Source organism: Musca domestica, unplaced genomic scaffold (genome assembly GCF_030504385.1).
Source record: "Musca domestica strain aabys unplaced genomic scaffold, Musca_domestica.polishedcontigs.V.1.1 13, whole genome shotgun sequence".
NCBI classification, from domain to species: Eukaryota; Metazoa; Arthropoda; class Insecta; order Diptera; family Muscidae; genus Musca; species Musca domestica.
This window is the reverse complement of record NW_026712172.1, coordinates 15,938,781-15,958,018: the sequence shown is the minus strand read 5'-3', so window position 1 is coordinate 15,958,018 and position 19,238 is coordinate 15,938,781. Positions and strand designations below refer to the sequence as shown.

Genomic DNA, 19,238 nt, shown 5'->3' with positions numbered 1-19,238 from the left:
CAACCGCGCTAAACACGTACAATAAGTCACATATGTGCTATTGTACTTAGCCTGGAATGTGTCTCGATTTGAAGCTACATCCTCACCACCCTCTTCCTCATCACCTTCTTCATTAGCTTGCTCAATCATGAAAAGATCAAAGGAAGACTTTGCCTTTTCCCACAAGCCCGTGCACTCGGAAATATGGACCTTGACTAACTGAGCGGAAGTCGCCGGGATAGTTCCATCGCCGATACCAGCATTGAATGCAACCAGCTGGTCAGCATTACGAATGAAAGCGTCTAACGACATTGTTGGAAGGAGTTATGAAGAGGAACTTACGAAAATTGGAACTTTTCTTAAGTCGAAACTCAGTAGAAACAGCGAAATTGTTGGAATTCTCGAGAATATTGGGAAAAAAAAGTACGAAAATGAACGGAAATTCGGAAAATCGAGTGGTTTGATGATGTTTTCTTATAGAAAATACGACCTCTAGCGGCTAAATTCACAAGTATACAACAGAACAGGAAAAATAATTCACCGAAGTGTGAAATTTACAGAAAAAAAATTCAAAAACAAGACGTATTTTGGAATTTTGAAGCAAAAATCAGTTTTTCCAGGTCTTTTCAGCAGTTAAAAGCGACCTCTAGCGGCGATATGGAGCACTACGTATCTGAGACAGCAAATAAGCCCAGCAGGATTGAAGAAATGTTCAAAAATTATTACAATTCACGAAAAATCTAGAAAAAACAGCAAAAAATGGGAATTTTGGAGATATTTCCTTATTTACAGGGCGACACCTAGTGGCGATTATGGACACTTCAGATGACGACAAGTGGTAGGAGAATACTCTGGTGTAAACGGACCCGTAATAATGGCGGAAACCCAGAAAAAATCGGAAAAAATTGATAAAAAGTAAGATTTTTCGGCTATATTCGATTAAAAATATTTAAAGGAAAATTTAAATATTTTATGATGATTTGGAAGTAATTTTAACTTTAAACTTTGGAGTTAAAAAATCGGAACACTGTGCGTTGATAGAAACAAAAAAAGGAAAATATCAATTTGCTGACGGCAAAACGCACTTTGAGTTAATCACTTGGATATTGAATCGCACTATTGAATTTCACTTTTGGATGATTAAAGCACAAACTTACCTTGATTTTGATGGAAAAAATGGATAAGGAGGATAGTATGGATGATTGGCAATTTTGGCACGGCAGTTAAATCCGGTTCGAATGGACCAAATGTATTTACCAAATATGGGTATTTCTGTGGAGTAGAAAGCTGGTTATACTGCTGTTTTGGACAGAAAACTATTCCGTGGAATTCGAAATATTTTACTCTCGTTTTGCAGATGTGGATAAGGAAAAAGGAAAGGAAATAAAACGAGCGTATTAGTTTTGTTTGAAAGAACAATTCTGGTTCTTTATTTAGAATTCAAATTTGAAGATTTGAATAGCGCTTACCAAATTCAAACAGTTGTGGTTGACGTTAAGGTAACAAGTGATTTTATTTGGAACAAAGGAAAATCGAAAAACCACAGAGAGGACACAAACGGACATATTGAGTGATTGAGCGCTACAGCACAAGCACAACTTACGAGTGCGCGCGAAACTTAACTTTTGAATTAGGGTGACCAGATCATCAAACTTTCGCATGAACAAACAGCGTTGCCTAAAATTCGACGAAGCGTACAAAACTTCAAACTTCACCACTATGGTAAACTGTTTTCTACGTCCATATTACCCAAATATGTCAGGTCCATATCTTAAAATCTACCATATATGCCTATCAACATTTTCAAAACATTCAAATGAAAGGGATACCTAATATTTTAATTTTTTATTATTTTTTTTATTTTTACTTATATTTATTATTGTTTAACAAAATGAAATTAATAACTTATAATCTTATAATTTAGTATCAATATGGCATTTTGGATAGCCACTTTCTCCGATTCACATAAATGCTTTTCGTAAAATATTGAAAAATTAATGCCAAAGCAACTGTGATAGAGCAGAAAAATAGATATTTTGAATACAAATCAAGTTTTGTAAGCCGAATATATATAGCTAGGAATGCATATATTTTGATGTCTTATTCTTCAAAAGGATTTAAATTAGAATCATATTGATTTGCAGGTGTTGCTTCATCAGTTTCATCATCAAAGGGATTTGTTGATTTCGAGGAGGATACTACTTTAAATTGTTGACTCTTTGGTGGCGTTGGATTTTCAAATGGATTATTCGTGGCTTTCATTTGTATTTCCATAATTTTCGATTTTCCAAAATCATTGATCAATGGTTTAATACTTTGTATTTGTTGAAATTTATTTGTGTTTTGAAGATTTGGACGTTTGTGTGCGAACACGCCCAGGCATAGTTTTTCGGAAATATGTTGTAAGGGTGTTGTGGAGCCTGTCTCATTCCTGGCCACAACTAAATCCGGGGATTTTGTATCAGAATACTTTTGTGAAATGCTCAAACACACCAAACATCCACTGATTTCCGAATAGGAGGACAAACATTCCCTGTGATATGCATGCTGGCAGAGATAATATATCGCCGGAGGTTTCAGTAGTTGCTTGCAAATATCACATTTACTATTACGAAATTCCATGGGTTTTTCCTGATAGTCAGAGAGCAATGATTTAATTTGTTTAAGTTTCTTATCGGCCGCCATGACATCCTGGAAATTTTCAAATGCCAATTGTTTGAGGAAAATATCCTTGGGCAAGGCCTTATTCAAGTGCGATAAATTGAAATGGGTATTTGCGGAAATCTTTTGGAGAATTGTCAGTGTGTATTGCGTGTTACAGTGCAGAGTTTTACTTAGAATATATTTAACAAAGGCCGAAGATTGGGCAGATTGCAGATTATCTTTGCTCAGGGTTTGCATCCACATCAGAGAATACTTGTTGGTATCCAAATCAATGGCACTGGTATCCATGGGTAAATCAAAACAACACTTCAAAAAGCTACTAAAATTCAGGGCATTCAAACCAAATGTTTCATACATTAACTTAATGCCGGGCAGATATTTATGGCTGCGACAAATGATGAAAAGATCATTGAGACTCAAGTGTAAACCATGCTCCTTGATGGTGTCCATGAGTGTGGTTGCATCCATGCCCGAAGATTTCCATTTTTGTAAAAGGATTTCTGCCCATATTATGTTTATGGCTGCATTTTGGCGATATTCCAAATCTAAAGTGTCCAATACCTGTAAAACTAAATCTTTTTGGCTCAGCAGCAGGGGTAGAATAATTTTAATGAAAATTTCAATTGAGACTTGAACATCCAATTTTTGGGACAAAATGTGTTTGATAACTTCCTTTATATCCGAGGAATAATGCCTCACTAGCCAATTTCCATATTCGGCAAAAACTTCAATGGCCTTATCATCGCTTAATTCTGAGAAAAATTTACGTATATCTTTTTCACGGCAAATGGAATCAAACATACCCATGTGTCCACCATTTTGGAAAATTTTATTCATATCTCCAGGCAATTCCAGACGGCGATCACAATTTCTCAATAAATCGAAATATTCCTGGGACGCCACTTCTGTTTGCATCAAGCTTCTTAAATATTGAATTAAAAATTCATTATATCGGAAATTTAGCAGTTTACTTATCACCCGAAAGGGTGGCACTTGGCCAATAGTTTTAATATACATGTTTACCGATTCGCCGATATCACCTTTTTGTAGCAGATGATCACCATAATTTAAAAACACATTGGCCACCAAATCGGGATACATAACCTGGCCTTCGACCAATTTCAAAGCAATATCATAGAGATTTTTGTTGTACAGCAACTGCAGTTTATATCTCAGCTCCTGATCGCGTAGCGTATAGATCACACCATCTTTGGTGAAAATTAAACAATTATCGAAATCTGAGGTCGGAAAAATGCACTCAATCTCTGCAAGTTCTTCATTAAGTACCATCATATTATTCTCAATATTAATGATGACCAACTGGCTAGTTCTTCGACTGGAATTCACCTGGACATTGTTGGCCTTTACCACAATTAAATGTTTACCAAACCATCGAACAATCTGTTTAGAGCCGTTAATGGCAAAACAAGGACCTCGGCCCTCTATGGTGTAACAATAGAGGGCATCTTCCCGGGCCACCACAAAATAACGTTCAGCATTTGGATCTCTTGGCGGTTTTAAAGCACAGCAACTGATGGGTGCAACCATGTCATCAATGACCATTTTGGATTCATTGTAATTGCCATTGGCCAGAATGGTATAACAAAATACGCCAGCATCAGAACAAACAAACATGTTCAACTCCCCACTGCGGTCCTTGCGCAGAAATTCAATGCCCTTTATGGGCTTTACACATACTTGCAGGGTTTTACAATTGGACGAGATGTCCCGGGATATAATTGTTTTGTACAACAATATGTGGCCCTTTTCCAGACCAGCTGCCAAATACAATTGGTTGTCCATATAGTATGATTTCAATACCGAAATTTTACAGTGTCTTGCCAAGGTGGCACAACTAACCGGCACAGCAGGACGTCTTTTCAACAACTTGGAAACACTATAGACTTTCAGCGCACTTTCTGTGGGCGATATCTCCTCATGTATGGTCAACAAATCCGAGTCGTCGGTGATACAACAGTGATTAATGGCATTATTGGAAGCCTGAAATGTTATACACTCCCAGTCGCCCAAGAAGACATACACGAGACCATCGACAGTACAAAATATCTTGTACTGCATGTTGCTGCAATGGGCTGTAATGGTGTCACGTATGTTTACATATTTGCTGTGGACATTCAAGACTTCCAGCTTGAAGAAATTACACATCTTCCACTCTAGCACACCCATTTTCCCAACTCTTCGATTTTCTCACACGGCAACCGATTGGAATTTTAATTTTTTAATTTGATTCTTATGATTTCCACGTCCTGTGCGTGGAATAAGCACAGAAAACAATTTTTTTTGTTAATGACTAAATTTTCCTGCTATCTTTGTTAGTGTTTAGCAAAAAAGCAAAAAAACACAGGCCCAATGACAGTTTTGTCAATTAACGGATTAACAGGGTTGCCAAATTAACAAAAATAACTGCGAAAGCCGGTATGTTTATATTGGCATGTTTTTGGTAATTGGAACTTTACTCCGCGCTATAGCCTTAGATACACACACTTTATACTAATTTAATTAATATAGTTGTTTCCAGTGTAAAAAAATTGTAAAATTGATATATCATTGTAAATTAACTTTTCCCACAGCCTATAAATCTCTCTCCCAATTCCCTCTCTCTCTCTTATTAAATTTACCTTGGCAATACTCTTTGAGGAAACAAAAACAATAGCAGCTGCTCAAAACAAAAAGAAACACACAAAAGGGAGCAAGCAAATATGAAGAACTCATTCTGAACTGAAAGAAAAAAATCTAATTGTGAAATAATTATAATAAAGTGCAGTGCATTGTTCAATAATGGCTGGTTTAATCGACAAAAGGTGACGGGATGAAAATGTGCAATAAAAATATTTAAATTTATTTATTTTCGAATTACAGAAAACGTAGCAGGGAAGATGATGTCTCCTGCGACTCGACGCCCTTATCGAAACGCATCAACAATTTACATTTATCTAATTTCGAGGAAGCTGCTCATGATAACCTGCATAACAATAACAACAATCATTTGCAACAGGTAGTTAGTTTTGAATACAAAATTTGGACAATAGAACATTTGTGTACCCAGTTGTGGTAGGATTTTTTTGGTAGGACCCACTACAGTTTTGTGTCGAGTCCGTCCATGGGCTCTCACCTTTTTACATTGTGTAAAAATAGTAGAACTTCTACAACAACTCGTTGATAAAATACAGTTGCGATACTGTTCGTAACCTAGGTTTATATCTATGAAGACGACCTCTGCTTCCTCGTCTCTTCCATTATAGATATATTTGAAGAACAACCACTTAATTTCGATAAAAATTAAAGCTGTAGGTTGATAAACAATCCCCTGGGTCCGATTAAGGTCAGAATCCATTGTTTATTAACTAGGATGAGTCCCCAGTACTTGGTCCATTCCTCAACGTCTCTGTTCCATTTTCTTATATTTCACTTTATGTACCTTTATGTATATCTACCATTCCCGATGTTAAAAAATAGTAAAAAAGGAAGGAATGGTTGATGGAAGAGAGTGAAGATAAATGCTGGAATTATAGGGTATGATCTACGGCTAAAGAATTAGCCGTGTCGTCTTTAGACACTTGAATCTTCTGGCTAATTGAAGCATTAATGTAGGATCAGTGTTAGAAAAAGAAGACAGATCATGTGACACTAGTTCCCCCACCAACCTGTGTCTCACATTAATGAGTGTTGGGCAGTGGCAGAGCAAGTGTTCGACTGTCTCGATTTCTTCTTCAGATCAGATAGATCCTACAGTAGTCAATGTCATCGCTATCCCATTTCGAGGTCATTGCCCTCACCTTACAGTGACCTGTGATGATACCCACATGTTTTAAATCAGGTTTCGACAATGACAGACTTTGTTCTCTTCTCCGAGAGTATGGACCAGATTCTTTTGGAGATGGTACAACCCATTTCGTCCAGCCATTTTTGTTGGATTCTCTCAGGGTAGTGTCTGTGAATAACTTGTAGAAAGTGGCACAGTGGTGGTTTATCCGTGTTATCTACTTCAATGGTAGTTGATTCGGATCCTAGCCTGGCAAATTCGTCTGCAGTCTCGTTGCCTGATATATTTTAATGACCAGAAGAACACTTAGTTTGTTCCAGAAAAGAAATTTGTAACTTAGTAGATGCTTGCAAGTTCTAAACAAATCCCTTACTAACTAACAATAACAGCGGTAAATACCATTCCATCTGTCCCGTGCTCAAAATCTAAATTTATATAAATATTTTAGAATAATTCTAAATTAAAAAAGATATATATTTTTTCAAAGATTTTTTATGTATCATTGCCGTTGTTAATTTACTTTTCTTTTACAGCACATGTCCAAAGAAGCTATGCACATGCATCATGCCACAGCATCGGTTTCGAAACCACCACCAATGAATACTCCTAATGGAGAGACAAATAATGCCATATATCATCCTGAATTAAACAAATCTGAAAATCCATTTTACTATGATAAAAACAAACTATTGCATGAACTTCATTTGGAACGTTTAAAACGATGTACGGTATAAAAAAGCTTTCTTTGTGTCATTTAATTTTCTAAAAAAAAAAACAACTCCTGGAATAGAGTATTATGTTAAGTTTATTCGTTTCATTAAATATTTATGTTAATTTTTTTGTTTATGTGAATTATCAATATTTATTTTCTATGTACATGCATGCTACGACAAGAAAAATTGATTTTATGTACCTAATTGGCTTGAAATCGTTCATCACTTAAACATAATCAATTGAAATTCGAATCCAAATGTTTTAGTTAAAAAAAGCCCATACTTGTAAGAAGCATATGTGATTAACAAATGAAAAATATAACTAAATGATAATATCTGTGATTTTGTGTTATTTGGATTTTAGCCAATCGCCATAATCTTTCAGATCTATAACCGCTGTTCTTGAGTTGTTAAATCTTAAAAGAAAATCATTTGGAGCAACAATGGCCTCTGTTTTTGGAATAGTCAAAATTTGCTTCTTATGGTTGAGACACATGAGCATTATATTAGCTTTGTATTTCTGGTAAAAGAAAAAAGGTGCATGTACATAAAAAGCTTGAAGCTTCATTTCATTTATTTCATTTATTTACCTTACAAAGAAATATAAATAAGCCCACAGGGCCCATAACTTATATTATCTATCTACAATACCCTAACATAATACAAATTCAATGATTAATTCAAACTTAACAAATAACATATTAAACCTAATAATTTATCTTAATAATTCACGTGATAATTCGAACCCTACACCTCGATTCACCATCACCAACTAAACAATAGTCTAGTAGAGCAGTGAAAAAGTGTAGCAGAAACGAGCTAAAAATAAGAGATAACTATTTTATTACTCACAAAACAGAGTATAAATAGTAACTCACATTATACCCTACAAATAAAATTAAGAAGATAATATAGTGGCTCCCCAGCCCAAACAAAAAGAAAAGCAAAAAGAAAAACCCATAATAAACCGACGCAACCACTACAAAAACATAGCCTACATATTTAGGCGAAGGTATTCAATTACTTTAACCCTAAACAGATAATTGGTATGGGCAAAAGTACGTAAGGCCAAAGGCAGCTGATTCCACAATCTCACCGCCCTAACCACAAATGATCTCTCACCAATGGAGGACGAAAACCTTGGACACAACAATTGAGGATTTCGAGATGATCTACAAAACACAAAGTTGTCACGAAGAGGCGAGTCAAAATTGCACATAACACTGTAATGAAATTGAAGAATACGAAGATCAACGTAGCTGCTAAATGGCAATCCCAGGAGATCATTAACAAAACAAGAAACATGATCACCACGACGCAAGCCATACACATAACGAACAATCGAATTTACCGCCCTACGGATACGTTGCATTTGAGAAGAAGTAGTACCGGAGACTACCTCTAGACAATAATTTACCTGCGATAGCAGCAAGGATACAACCACTCTCTTCCTAACATGACAAGGCAAATAAGCATTAAGACAATACAGCCTCCGCAGCTGAAACCTTATGCGACAAAGCAAGGAATCAATGTGTCTCTTAAAGTCCAACTTCCGATCAATTATAATACCAAGACATTTCATTTCATCAACAAATTTCACTAACACAGAACCCACAGTAATATTAAGAGAACCACCATTACCATGATCATTGAACAGCATAGCTTTAGTTTTATTCCAATTAATCATAAGGCCATTTAGCGAAATCCACGACGAAAGAGACAAAACAATAGAATTAACCAATCCTTCCAACCCAGCAATATCAGCCTCTCTGAAGAAAACATGAATATCATCTGCATACAAAAACAGACAACACCTGTCATCAACCACTGAGTGCACAATGTCATTAATGAACATAATAAATAACAACGGTCCCAGTACAGAACCTTGCGGGACTCCACATTGGACACTACAAACTTCAGACGAAACACCCAAATGAACAACAAACTGAGACCTACCTTCCAAATATGAAGCCATTAAACGACACGCAGAAGATGAAAAACCAAACTTAACCCTCAGCTTGTCAAGTAAAAGGGAATGGTTTATCGAATCAAAAGCCTTTGACAAGTCAAGGCCCAATAATAACCCAACATCAGATGAATTAAATACATCTCTAATCATGTCAGTAAGATATAATAAGTGCGTGGTCGTACTACATCGTCGCCGAAAACCAAACTGAGAACTACTCAATAGCCTACGATCATCAAGGAAGTCAACAATCGCTTCTTTAATAATATGCTCAACGACTTTTGACATAGCAGGTAGAATGCTAATGGGACGCAGATTCGGCAAATCAAATGATTCGCCAGTTTTCGGCACAGGAACAATTCGTGCAACCTTCCACGCCCGAGGAAAAGTAGATGTCATAAAAATCGAGTTAACAAAATGCAGGAAATGACAGGAAATGTATGGAAATATAAGTTTAAAAAACTTTACTGGCACGCCATCAACCCCCACAGCTCCCGACTTAACTTTATTTAATGACCTTACAACATCAGAATAAAATATGCAATAAAACCGAAAAACATCATCTCCCACATGACCCTCACTATAAAGAGACTGACCACGCTCACCCACAAAACCAGGATTCCCACTGGAAAAATAATGATTAGCAGCATTGACATCAATTGGTGGAGCTTCATTATCACTACCCAAAACACCAAACGACTTTAGAGATTTCCACAGCTGATTATTATTCATACGACCAAAGAAATCATTATAGTACTTACGCCTCTCATTCCTCATCACAGCCTTACAACGATTCCTATACATACAATATATTATTCTATTACCCTCCATAGGTCGCTTGCGCCACTCAAAGTACGCAAGATCTCTAAACATCCGTGCCGATTTTACCACATCAGATTCCAACCATGCATCATTCCTGGGGTTGACCTTACGAACAGAAACAGGAACGAAAGACAATAGCGCGTTAAACAACAAATCAAATAGTGAAAGTTGACAATTCACATCAGAAGTGGAATATAAGGGGTTGAAGTCAAAATCGGATATGAAATTTAGAATGCCCAACCAATCCGCTCGGCCAAAGTTACGATACTCAATAAATCTCTCCTCTGAAAATACAGGCAGGTTAAGCGAACCAAAAACAAAGGCATGGTGTGATATACCAGGACATCGACCCTGAGACGAGAAACCCAAGGACAAATTATCACTAGTAAGGCAAAAATCAATTAACGAGGTAGAGTTATGGGCCAAATCATAATGGGTAGGTTTCATGTTATGCACAATAGTTAGCCCCAATGATCTGCATAATCCTCTCATCGAAACAGAGTTCGAAGACACAAATAAATTACAGTTAAAATCGCCAAGGACAATGATATTAGAGAAGCGATCAAACAAACTCTCATGTACATCACAGAAAGACTGAACATCGCCATGGGGAAGATATACTACCGCCACAAGCAAAACCAATGCCCCAATATTCAACTCAACACACACCGACTCACAAACACCAAAATTATTTGAACGAAAAACTACCTTATAAGGAATGCCACTACCAATATAGAGACATACCCCACCACCAACACGACCAACACGATCACTCCGCACCAGCTTATATCCTGGAACAACCAACGATTTCGATGAGACTGCAGAATTAAGCCAAGATTCAGTGACACCAAAAATGCTGATACCACTACCAACCAGCAAGGATCGAAGCTCATCAATTTTATTATTGAATCTCGATGGGCGAATACTTTGGCAGTTCAAGTGGCCATACGTTAGTTTACCAGACAAACCCTCAAATAAGGGTTTAAAAAAGTGAGCGTCATTAATTATGGGTCCCAGATTATCATCAAGTGACATCAAACCAAATAAAGGGGCTGGGGAGCAAAATTATGTAAATTCGATTTCGCATCTTATACTAAAAATTGAAAAATATAAATATATAAATAAAAAAAATAAATAATAAATAATAATATGAAAGATTATTTAGAACAAATAAGCAATAATTTGCATCAAGAAAACAATTAAATTGCCAATGAGATCAAAACAAAATTAATATTTACATTACATGACTACACTCCCAGCAGCATATCACCAACCAACGGAGCACCACCCGGTTGCAGAGGACAACTACGAGCAAATTCAAGAAGCTCTTGTCGCTCAAAAATTGTTTTACTTCCATCAGCAAGTATTACCTCAACTTGAGGTTCATCACTATTTAACAACCTGAATTTCTTAATCTTCTTCTTCTTGAGCTGCAGGCAAAGACAAGACTAGATGCCGATTTAACAAGATGATCATTTAAGTAGATACGGGACTCCAATAGACAATTCTCCATAACTTCTTTTAGGGTTACCTTCCCTCTTTTAACAAATCGGCGGATAAGGGAATCTCTGAAGAACAAAGGAGTTTTAGGTTTATTGAGTTATATTTTGGCCCTATGTTCTTTTCCGAAGAAGCCAGCCGATGACTTAAGCAAGTCAAAAAAAAAACGTTTTATGTATTCTCACCTTTACTCTCACATTTTATTATTTCCCCTTAAATGCTGTGACATTTCCCCACATTAACCATTTTAAAATTTATCAATTTTTACAACCTTTATAGGGGGTAGATTTTAAGATATGGACGGCGTATTTATGTGATACGGACGCACAAATAATTTCACCATAGTGGGGAAGTTGAATATTGGCGTACCCTATGTCAAAATTTTGTTATTTTGATATATATAATTTTAATCATCTCGATAATCTTGTCTTTTGTAAACATAGGGTTATTGGTCGAAAGTCGACCTACATTCCTTTAATGTTTATATCTATTTACCCCTACTTTCCCAGCTGATTTCGTTCGTTCTTGTCTTGTTCGTAGACAATAACAGTTTATGCGGTTTGTCTACCATTATGCCCTACACATATGTTGCGAATGTTGCTCTGCGGTGTTTTGGCCCAATCCCAGCGAAGCGCTTGTTCACCACTTTCGGCCAAGCGAAGCAACTCTTTAGCTCTTTTGAGTCTATTTTCTTTCTGTTGCGGTGTAAGTTCTTGCACTTTTTGGAATGTTAATGGCTTTACCACATCGAGCTCATTTTTCAGTATTTGCCGAATGGAATATTGCTGTTCTTTCCCTCCACTTCCTTGACGTCGGGCTACGCTACGCCAGTATCACGGTAACGAGCGATGGTACGAGACACAAAGGATTTATTTACATTTAAATGCTGGAGTGTTCTAACGATAGCCACTTGTGGTTTTCCAGCCAAAAATGTAGAAAAACCACACTATTACGCTTGAATTCCGTCACGAATAACATTTTTTCTGGAAAATTCTCACCAAAATGCTTTTGTACGCTCGTAAACATTAAAATGAGCTGTCATGGGAATAATTTTAACAGCTGACGGACAAGGACTGCTTAGAAGTGACAGCAGTCTGAAATTGGTTGCAATTTTTTGATCTCACCCTTTATATTATGCAAATATGTTCCACTTCATTTTGTCCTTGGAACGCTTTTAAATTTGTTGAGTCAAATATAATGATGGGCTCGTATCGGAAATATGTTTCATGATAACATGTAATATGTAATCACATAGCCTCCCAATTTCTATTTACGAGAACAATTGAAAAATAAAATCGAGAATAATTTGAAAAAGTTTATTAATCTACAACGTTAATAATTAGCCGCCAATCTATGAAAACAATCACTCGTCGGCGCCGAAAAAAATCATTCGACTTCGGTTTCTGTCTGTCTTTATTCTTTTTATTTTTAGTTTTCATTTCATTTGATTCCCATGTAAAGTTGTGTTTGATTTTGTTTTCGTTTTTTTGCAATTGGCTTGCAGTGAAATATTAAAAGAAAATAGGCCCAGCTGTGCTAAATTCCATAAATGTTATGCAATTGCAAACATAAGTGCCTTTCGAGGGAATACAACGAATGAATTATGGGATTTCTGGTATGAGATCGCGATCAACAGCAGCAGCAACATATAATTGAACTTTGTCGACATGCACCACTATTTATCCATCAATTGAAGCAACAACACCACACACACACATTCACCCAACAAGGAACAACAACAACAGGTCGAGAAAGAAAACAAAAGGTCGCCTCTATTGAAAAATGCGTGCATTTCGCAGCAAAAAAGTCTTCCCCGTCAAGGTAATAACATTCGACTCGGAATTGGAGTTTGAATTGGAAAAGAATTCCAGTGGCCAGGATTTGTTTGATCTTGTTTGCCGGACAATCGGTTTGCGTGAGTATTGGTACTTTGGTTTGCAGTACATAGATACCCGCGACAATGTGACCTGGTTGAAAATGGAAAAGAAGGTGAAGGATCAACGCATAAAACTGCAACCCAACGGTTTTTACGTTTTCAGTTTTTATGCCAAATATTTTCCGGAAAATGTCAGCGAGGAGTTGATCCAGGAAATAACACAACATTTATTCTTTTTACAAGTGAAACAAAGTATTTTGTCCATGGACATTTATTGTAGGCCAGAGGCTTCAGTGCTTCTGGCCTCCTATGCAGTGCACGTACAATATGGTCCCTATGATGCCGAAACATATCAAGATGGCAAATTGCAGGGTATGGATTTGCTGCCAAAGGGTGTGACTGATCAGTATCAAATGACACCAAAAATGTGGGAGGAACGTATTAAGACATGGTTGGTATTGCGTGGCATAGAAAATTCGATTAAAATTAACTCTAGCGTGTGAATCTTTGTTAGGTATATGGACCACGAACCAATGACACGCGATGAAGTTGAAATGGAATATTTGAAAATTGCCCAAGATCTTGATATGTATGGTGTTAATTATTTTCCTATTACGGTATGAATTCTAATTCTATAGATTTATGCATTCATTTAATTTATTTTTTTCTTTTTTTCAGAATAAGAACAAAACAAAACTGTGGCTTGGCGTAACGGCTGTCGGTTTGAATATCTATGATTATCATAATAAGTTAACACCAAAAACCACATTTCAGTGGAATGAAATACGTCACGTTAGTTTTGATGATAAAAAATTCACCATACGTCTGGTCGATGCTAAAGTCTCCAGTTTTATCTTCTACTCACAGGATTTACACATAAATAAGATGGTAAGGTGTTACATTCAATTTCATGACTATACATAAGCAACTGGTAGCTTTCAAAACCACCTTCTTTTGGGTTGTGTTTTTTATGCTTTATCACTAACTCATTCGAAGGTCATAAGCATTTAATTGAGGTTTATTGTTTATTATACCTTTTTCTGTGCTGGTGTTGGTGGTACACAAATGCTCTACATTTTTAAGCTGGGTCAATGATTTAAAACGAAAAACGATAGGAAATGAGTTAGCAACAAAGTGATTTGGGGCGAGAGTTAGCGTAATACATATACAGGGTGAGATGAAAAAACCGCACCCAACTTTAGACTACTGTCATTTCTAAGCCACTCGTCCGACAGCTGTTAAAATTATTCCAGTGAAAGCTCATTATATTTTTTACAAGCGTACAAAAGCATATCGGTGAGAATTTTCCAGAAAAAAAATTATTCGTGATGGATTACAAGCGTGATTTCTTTGTATTTGGCTGGAAAACCACAAGTGGCTATCGGTAGAGCACTCCAGCATTTAACTGTGTATCAATCGTTTGTGTCTCGTACCATCGCTCGTTGCCTAGATACTGGCAGCGTAGCCCGACGAAGTTAAAGAAGTGGACGGAAGAAAACAGCAACATTAGCAGAAATGGTTCGCAGAAAGTAAAAAAACGACTTGATCGAAACCGAAACCGCGTCCCAGTGGCCGAAAAATGGCTCGTGGCCTGAACATATCGCAATATTACATCCGGCAAATATTGAAAAAAAAGAGCTTGGCCATTGAAATTCCAAGTGCAAGAACTTACATCGCAACGGAGAGGAAATAGACACAAAAGAGCTAAAGTTGAGACTTGCTTCGCTTGACCGAAAGTGGTTTTCTCCGACGAGAAAACATTCGTTGTCCAGCAGTTTGTAAACAAACAACAAAATAATCGTGTTTACTTGCCAAAGAGGTCAGCTGAAAATGTGCCACCAGAACTCAAGCGACGGCCATGCTAATGGTGTGGCCGCCATAACAGCCGCATCAGAATAAATGCCGAATATTATCGCGAAAATATTCTTAAGGGTGTATTAAAGCCTTGGACATGCAAACATTTTGGCCGCAGACCTTGAACATTCCAACAGGACTCAGCACCATCGCACTCAGCACGCGCCATCCAAGAAAAGTTACAAAATGATGTTTCTCGCTTCATTTCCAGTGCATAATGGCCACCAAAAACTCCGGATACCAATCCGTTGGACTATTGTGAAAGCATTTTGGGAAAGCAAGATTGGCGCACTAAAAAATACCAAAGTGTCGATCACCTCAAGCAAGCGCTTCGCCGGACCAAATGGGCCAAAGTACCGCAGAGCAACATTCGGGCAGCGTGTGACGGTTTCATTGGCCGTTTGAAGGCCATAATTCGTGCCAACGGTGACCAATTCGAACAAATCTAAACTTATTCAAAAATTTGATGCTATTTCCGACATTTTTTGCTTTCATTCAAAAAAAAAACAAAAATGTCAAAACTATGGCGATTGACTTTGTTACAGTCTTTTTATCTCACCCTGTATAATGTTATAATTTTACTTAGGGTCTCAGTCGCCCATTAAAAACTTTAATAATTCACAAAAAGTATTTGGAAGGTAAATATTCTTAAAAATAAATGAACGGAAAATATAGAAGTCAGTGCGAAATGCATTATTGAAAATAACAAAAAAAATCTCTAAAAATATTCGTAAGATTTGCAAAAATTTAAAAAACGGAATTTTAACATTTTAAATATTCCAAAAAAAAAAAATATTAAGATCTCACAAACTTGAGCTTTAAAATATTGAAAAACTATTAAATTCTTTCAAAGCTGTTTTCTAAAATAAACGGTGCTTATTTCAAAAACAGGTTTAAAATATCTACAATATTTTTAAATACCATTGTTTTTTTTTTTTTCAAGTTTCTTAATGTATTCCAATTACAAGTATTACTTTTTTACATCTTCCAGATATTAGACCTCTGTAAAGGCAATCATGATCTGTACATGAGACGTCGTAAACCCGATACCATGGAAATTCAACAAATGAAAGCTCAGGCTAAAGAAGAAAAACAACGGCGTCAAATGGAACGCAAAAAATTCCTGCGTGAAAAGAAATTGCGTGAACGTGCCGAACAGGAACGTTATATGTTGGAGGCCCAGCTGGAGCGGTTACAAGAAGAAATGCGTTGTGCCAGTGATGCCTTACGCCGCTCCGAAGAAACAAAAGAGTTGTATTTCGAAAAGAGTCGTGTCAACGAAGAACAAATGCAACTGACCGAATGTAAGGCCAATCATTTCAAAAGCGAAATGGATCGTCTGAGGGAACGGCAAATGAAAATCGAAAGAGAAAAAATGGACTTGGAAAAGAAAATACGGGAAGCTGATTTCTTTGTGCATCAGCTGACCATGGAAAAGGATAAGCGAGAAGCTGAAGCCGAGAAACTGCGCAAAGAACTCATATGTGCCAAATTAGCTGAGAGAGAGGCCACAGCACGTCTGCTGAATTTCCTCAATCGTGGTCGTAAAAACTCTCAGGACAGAATGCTGCCACCGACAATTACCATTAACTCCTCGTCTAGTTCTTCCAATAACATAACCGCCTCGGTTAGCACGCCATCGCTGACAAACAGCAACTCAACTGCCGACATTAACGAATCTTCCACCGCTGCTGTTGAATTGACAACCAATGATCTGAATGATCACCACAACCATCTCCACCACCATAATCATCATCAGCAGCAGCTGCATCATCCACAGCTAGAGGATCAAAGTGATCAACATGAAGATTCAGAAAATGAATTCGAAACAAAGGAATTCATTTAACCGACAGCGAAATGGAACAGATCACCAATGAAATTGAACGCAGTCGTCTCGAGTATTTGAAGAAACACAAACAGGTGCAAAATCAATTACAAACTCTGCGCTCAGAGATTGAACTATTGAAAATCGAAGAGAATCAAACCAATTTGGATATTTTAAGTGAGGCCCAGCTAAAAGCGGGCGAAACGAAATATTCAACGTTGAAAAAACTAAAATCTGGCTCGACCAAAGCACGTGTGGCCTTCTTTGAGGAGCTGTAAACAATTGCGGGGAGTGGTTGTTAAAACTAAAATGTGATTTTAAATCATTATATTTTTTTTAATTTTTAATTTACAACAAAAATATAGTTATACGAAAGGAGCTGGTGCTCTTGGCCAATCATGAAATGTAGCGCATACACACACACTCACTCACTCACTGAACATACTATTTTTACAAAACATACATATAATTATACTATATGCACACATCGAGAACAACAACAACAACAAAATGTATACCATAGATTAAGTTTTAAACGATGATAAGAAAAAAGCATCACAATCAAAACAAAAATTAAAGAAAAAAACAAAAACAACAATGTTTTATTATGAATTTACCGATCATTTTTCTCACATAGAAAATATGAAGTATTAAAAAGATAGAAAACAATAAAAAATAAATTATAAAAAAATAAAGAAAATATATTTCTATATTTAATTACTTCGGCCGGGCCGAACTTTGAATCCCCTCCACCATTTGGAACGAATTTGGCAATTCACAAAAATAATAAAATCCGTTAAAAATTCTATTAAAATCTTAAAAATACCGAATGTAGCTGTTATATTAGGGTCTATACGACGACATGGACCTGCATAGGTAACTTTTGTCATAAGTCATAACAATATTCAAATGCGAAACTTATAATGAAGCTAAAATCATTAAAATACCGAATATCGGGGGTATCGTTATATGGAGCCTATACGAAGACGTGGACCTGTACAGACAATTTTCTGTCTTAGGCTGTAGTATCCATTACGAAACTCAAATACCAAATTTGAAACAATTCCGGTGAAAAATGTCGCTAAAATCAAAAAAATACCGAATATGGGGGATTACCGTTATATGGGGGCTACATGAAGACGTGGACGTGCACAGACAATTTTCTGTCTTAGTCTGTAGTATCCATTACGAACTTCAAATACCAAATTTGAAACAATTCCGGTGAATAATGTCGTTAAAATCATCAAAATACTGAATATCGGGAGGTATCGTTATATGGGGGCTATACGAAGACGTGGACCTGCACAGACAATCTTCTGTCATAGGCTGTAGTATCCATTACGAACTTCAAATACCAAATTTGAAACTATTCCGGTGAATAATGTCGCTAAAATCATCAAATACCAAATATCGAGGGAACCGTTATATGGGGGCTACACGAAGACGTGGAGCTGCAAAGACAATTTTTTGTCTTAAGCTGTAGTATCCATTACGAACTTCAAATACCAAATTTGAAACAATTCCGATGAATAATGTCGCCTACATCACTAAAATATTGAAAATAGGTAGGTACCGAATATGGGGGCTATACGAAGACGTGGACCTGCAAAGACAATTTTCCGCCTTAGGCTGTAGTATCCATTACGAACTTCAAATTTGAAACAATTCCGAGAAATAATGTCGAATATCGGGAGGTACCAAATATGGGGGCTATACGAAGACGTGGACCTGCAAAGACATTTTCCGCCTTAGGCTGTAGTATCCATTACGAACTTCAAATTTGAAACAATTCCGAGAAATAATGTCGAATATCGGGAGGTACCAAATATGGGGGCTATACGAAGACGTGGACCTGCAAAGACAATTTTCTGTCTCAGGCTGCAGTGTCCATTACGAACTTCAAATACCAAATTTAAAACAATTCCAGTGAATAATGTCGCTAAAATCAACAAAATACCGAATATCGGGGGGTACCGAATATGGGGGCTATACCAAAACATGAACCTACATGGCTCATTTTCAATACCAAAAGTCCTGCAGACATAATATACATTTGAGTAAAATTTTATCAATCTACTTCAATTCGTTCAGAAGCTAGAGTGATTTCCGCAGACGAACGGACATTGCTAAATCGACATAGAATTTTATGCTGATCAAGAATATATATACTTTGTGGGGTATAAAATGTATATTTCGAGGTGTTACAAAGGGAATGACAAACTTAATATAACCTCCATACTATGGTGGGGGGTATA

The 19,238-nt window shown here is 36.7% G+C and overlaps 4 protein-coding genes across 5 annotated transcripts; 2 read left to right on the top strand and 2 right to left on the bottom strand.

The window, feature by feature from the left end:
* Nucleotides 1-1,467: 1,467 nt before the first annotated feature.
* LOC101893268 (vacuolar protein sorting-associated protein 11 homolog) lies at nt 1,468-4,998 on the bottom strand. The gene has a single exon (XM_005187412.4). It carries the CDS (start codon nt 4,828-4,830, stop codon nt 2,080-2,082), a length of 2,751 nt encoding a protein of 916 aa, XP_005187469.1. The 5' UTR covers nt 4,831-4,998; the 3' UTR covers nt 1,468-2,079.
* A 306-nt stretch (nt 4,999-5,304) lies between these two features.
* On the top strand, nt 5,305-7,482 carry LOC101893436 (uncharacterized). Its single transcript, XM_005187413.4, has 3 exons — nt 5,305-5,465; nt 5,524-5,659; nt 6,961-7,482. Exons 1-3 carry the CDS (start codon nt 5,443-5,445, stop codon nt 7,159-7,161), a joined length of 360 nt encoding a protein of 119 aa, XP_005187470.1. The 5' UTR covers nt 5,305-5,442; the 3' UTR covers nt 7,162-7,482.
* LOC131800851 (uncharacterized) lies at nt 7,194-11,352 on the bottom strand. 2 transcript variants are annotated; one of them, XM_059118666.1, is made up of 2 exons: nt 11,167-11,352; nt 7,194-11,021 (listed from the first exon to the last, which is right to left on the bottom strand). In XM_059118666.1, the coding sequence occupies exon 2, from the start codon at nt 10,961-10,963 to the stop codon at nt 8,135-8,137; it is 2,829 nt and encodes a 942-aa protein (XP_058974649.1). In that variant the 5' UTR covers nt 10,964-11,021; nt 11,167-11,352; the 3' UTR covers nt 7,194-8,134. The 2 variants fall into 2 exon arrangements, with proteins under 2 accessions (XP_058974649.1, XP_058974650.1); XM_059118667.1 differs by having other exon boundaries at nt 11,172-11,352.
* Nucleotides 11,353-12,829: 1,477 nt separating this feature from the next.
* On the top strand, nt 12,830-17,636 carry LOC101893601 (moesin/ezrin/radixin homolog 2). Its single transcript, XM_005187414.4, is given in 5 exon segments — nt 12,830-13,755; nt 13,819-13,921; nt 13,983-14,192; nt 16,150-16,996; nt 16,999-17,636. Coding segments are annotated over 5 exon segments (1,968 nt in total). The 5' UTR covers nt 12,830-13,210; the 3' UTR covers nt 17,262-17,636.
* The last annotated feature ends 1,602 nt before the right edge of the window (nt 17,637-19,238 follow it).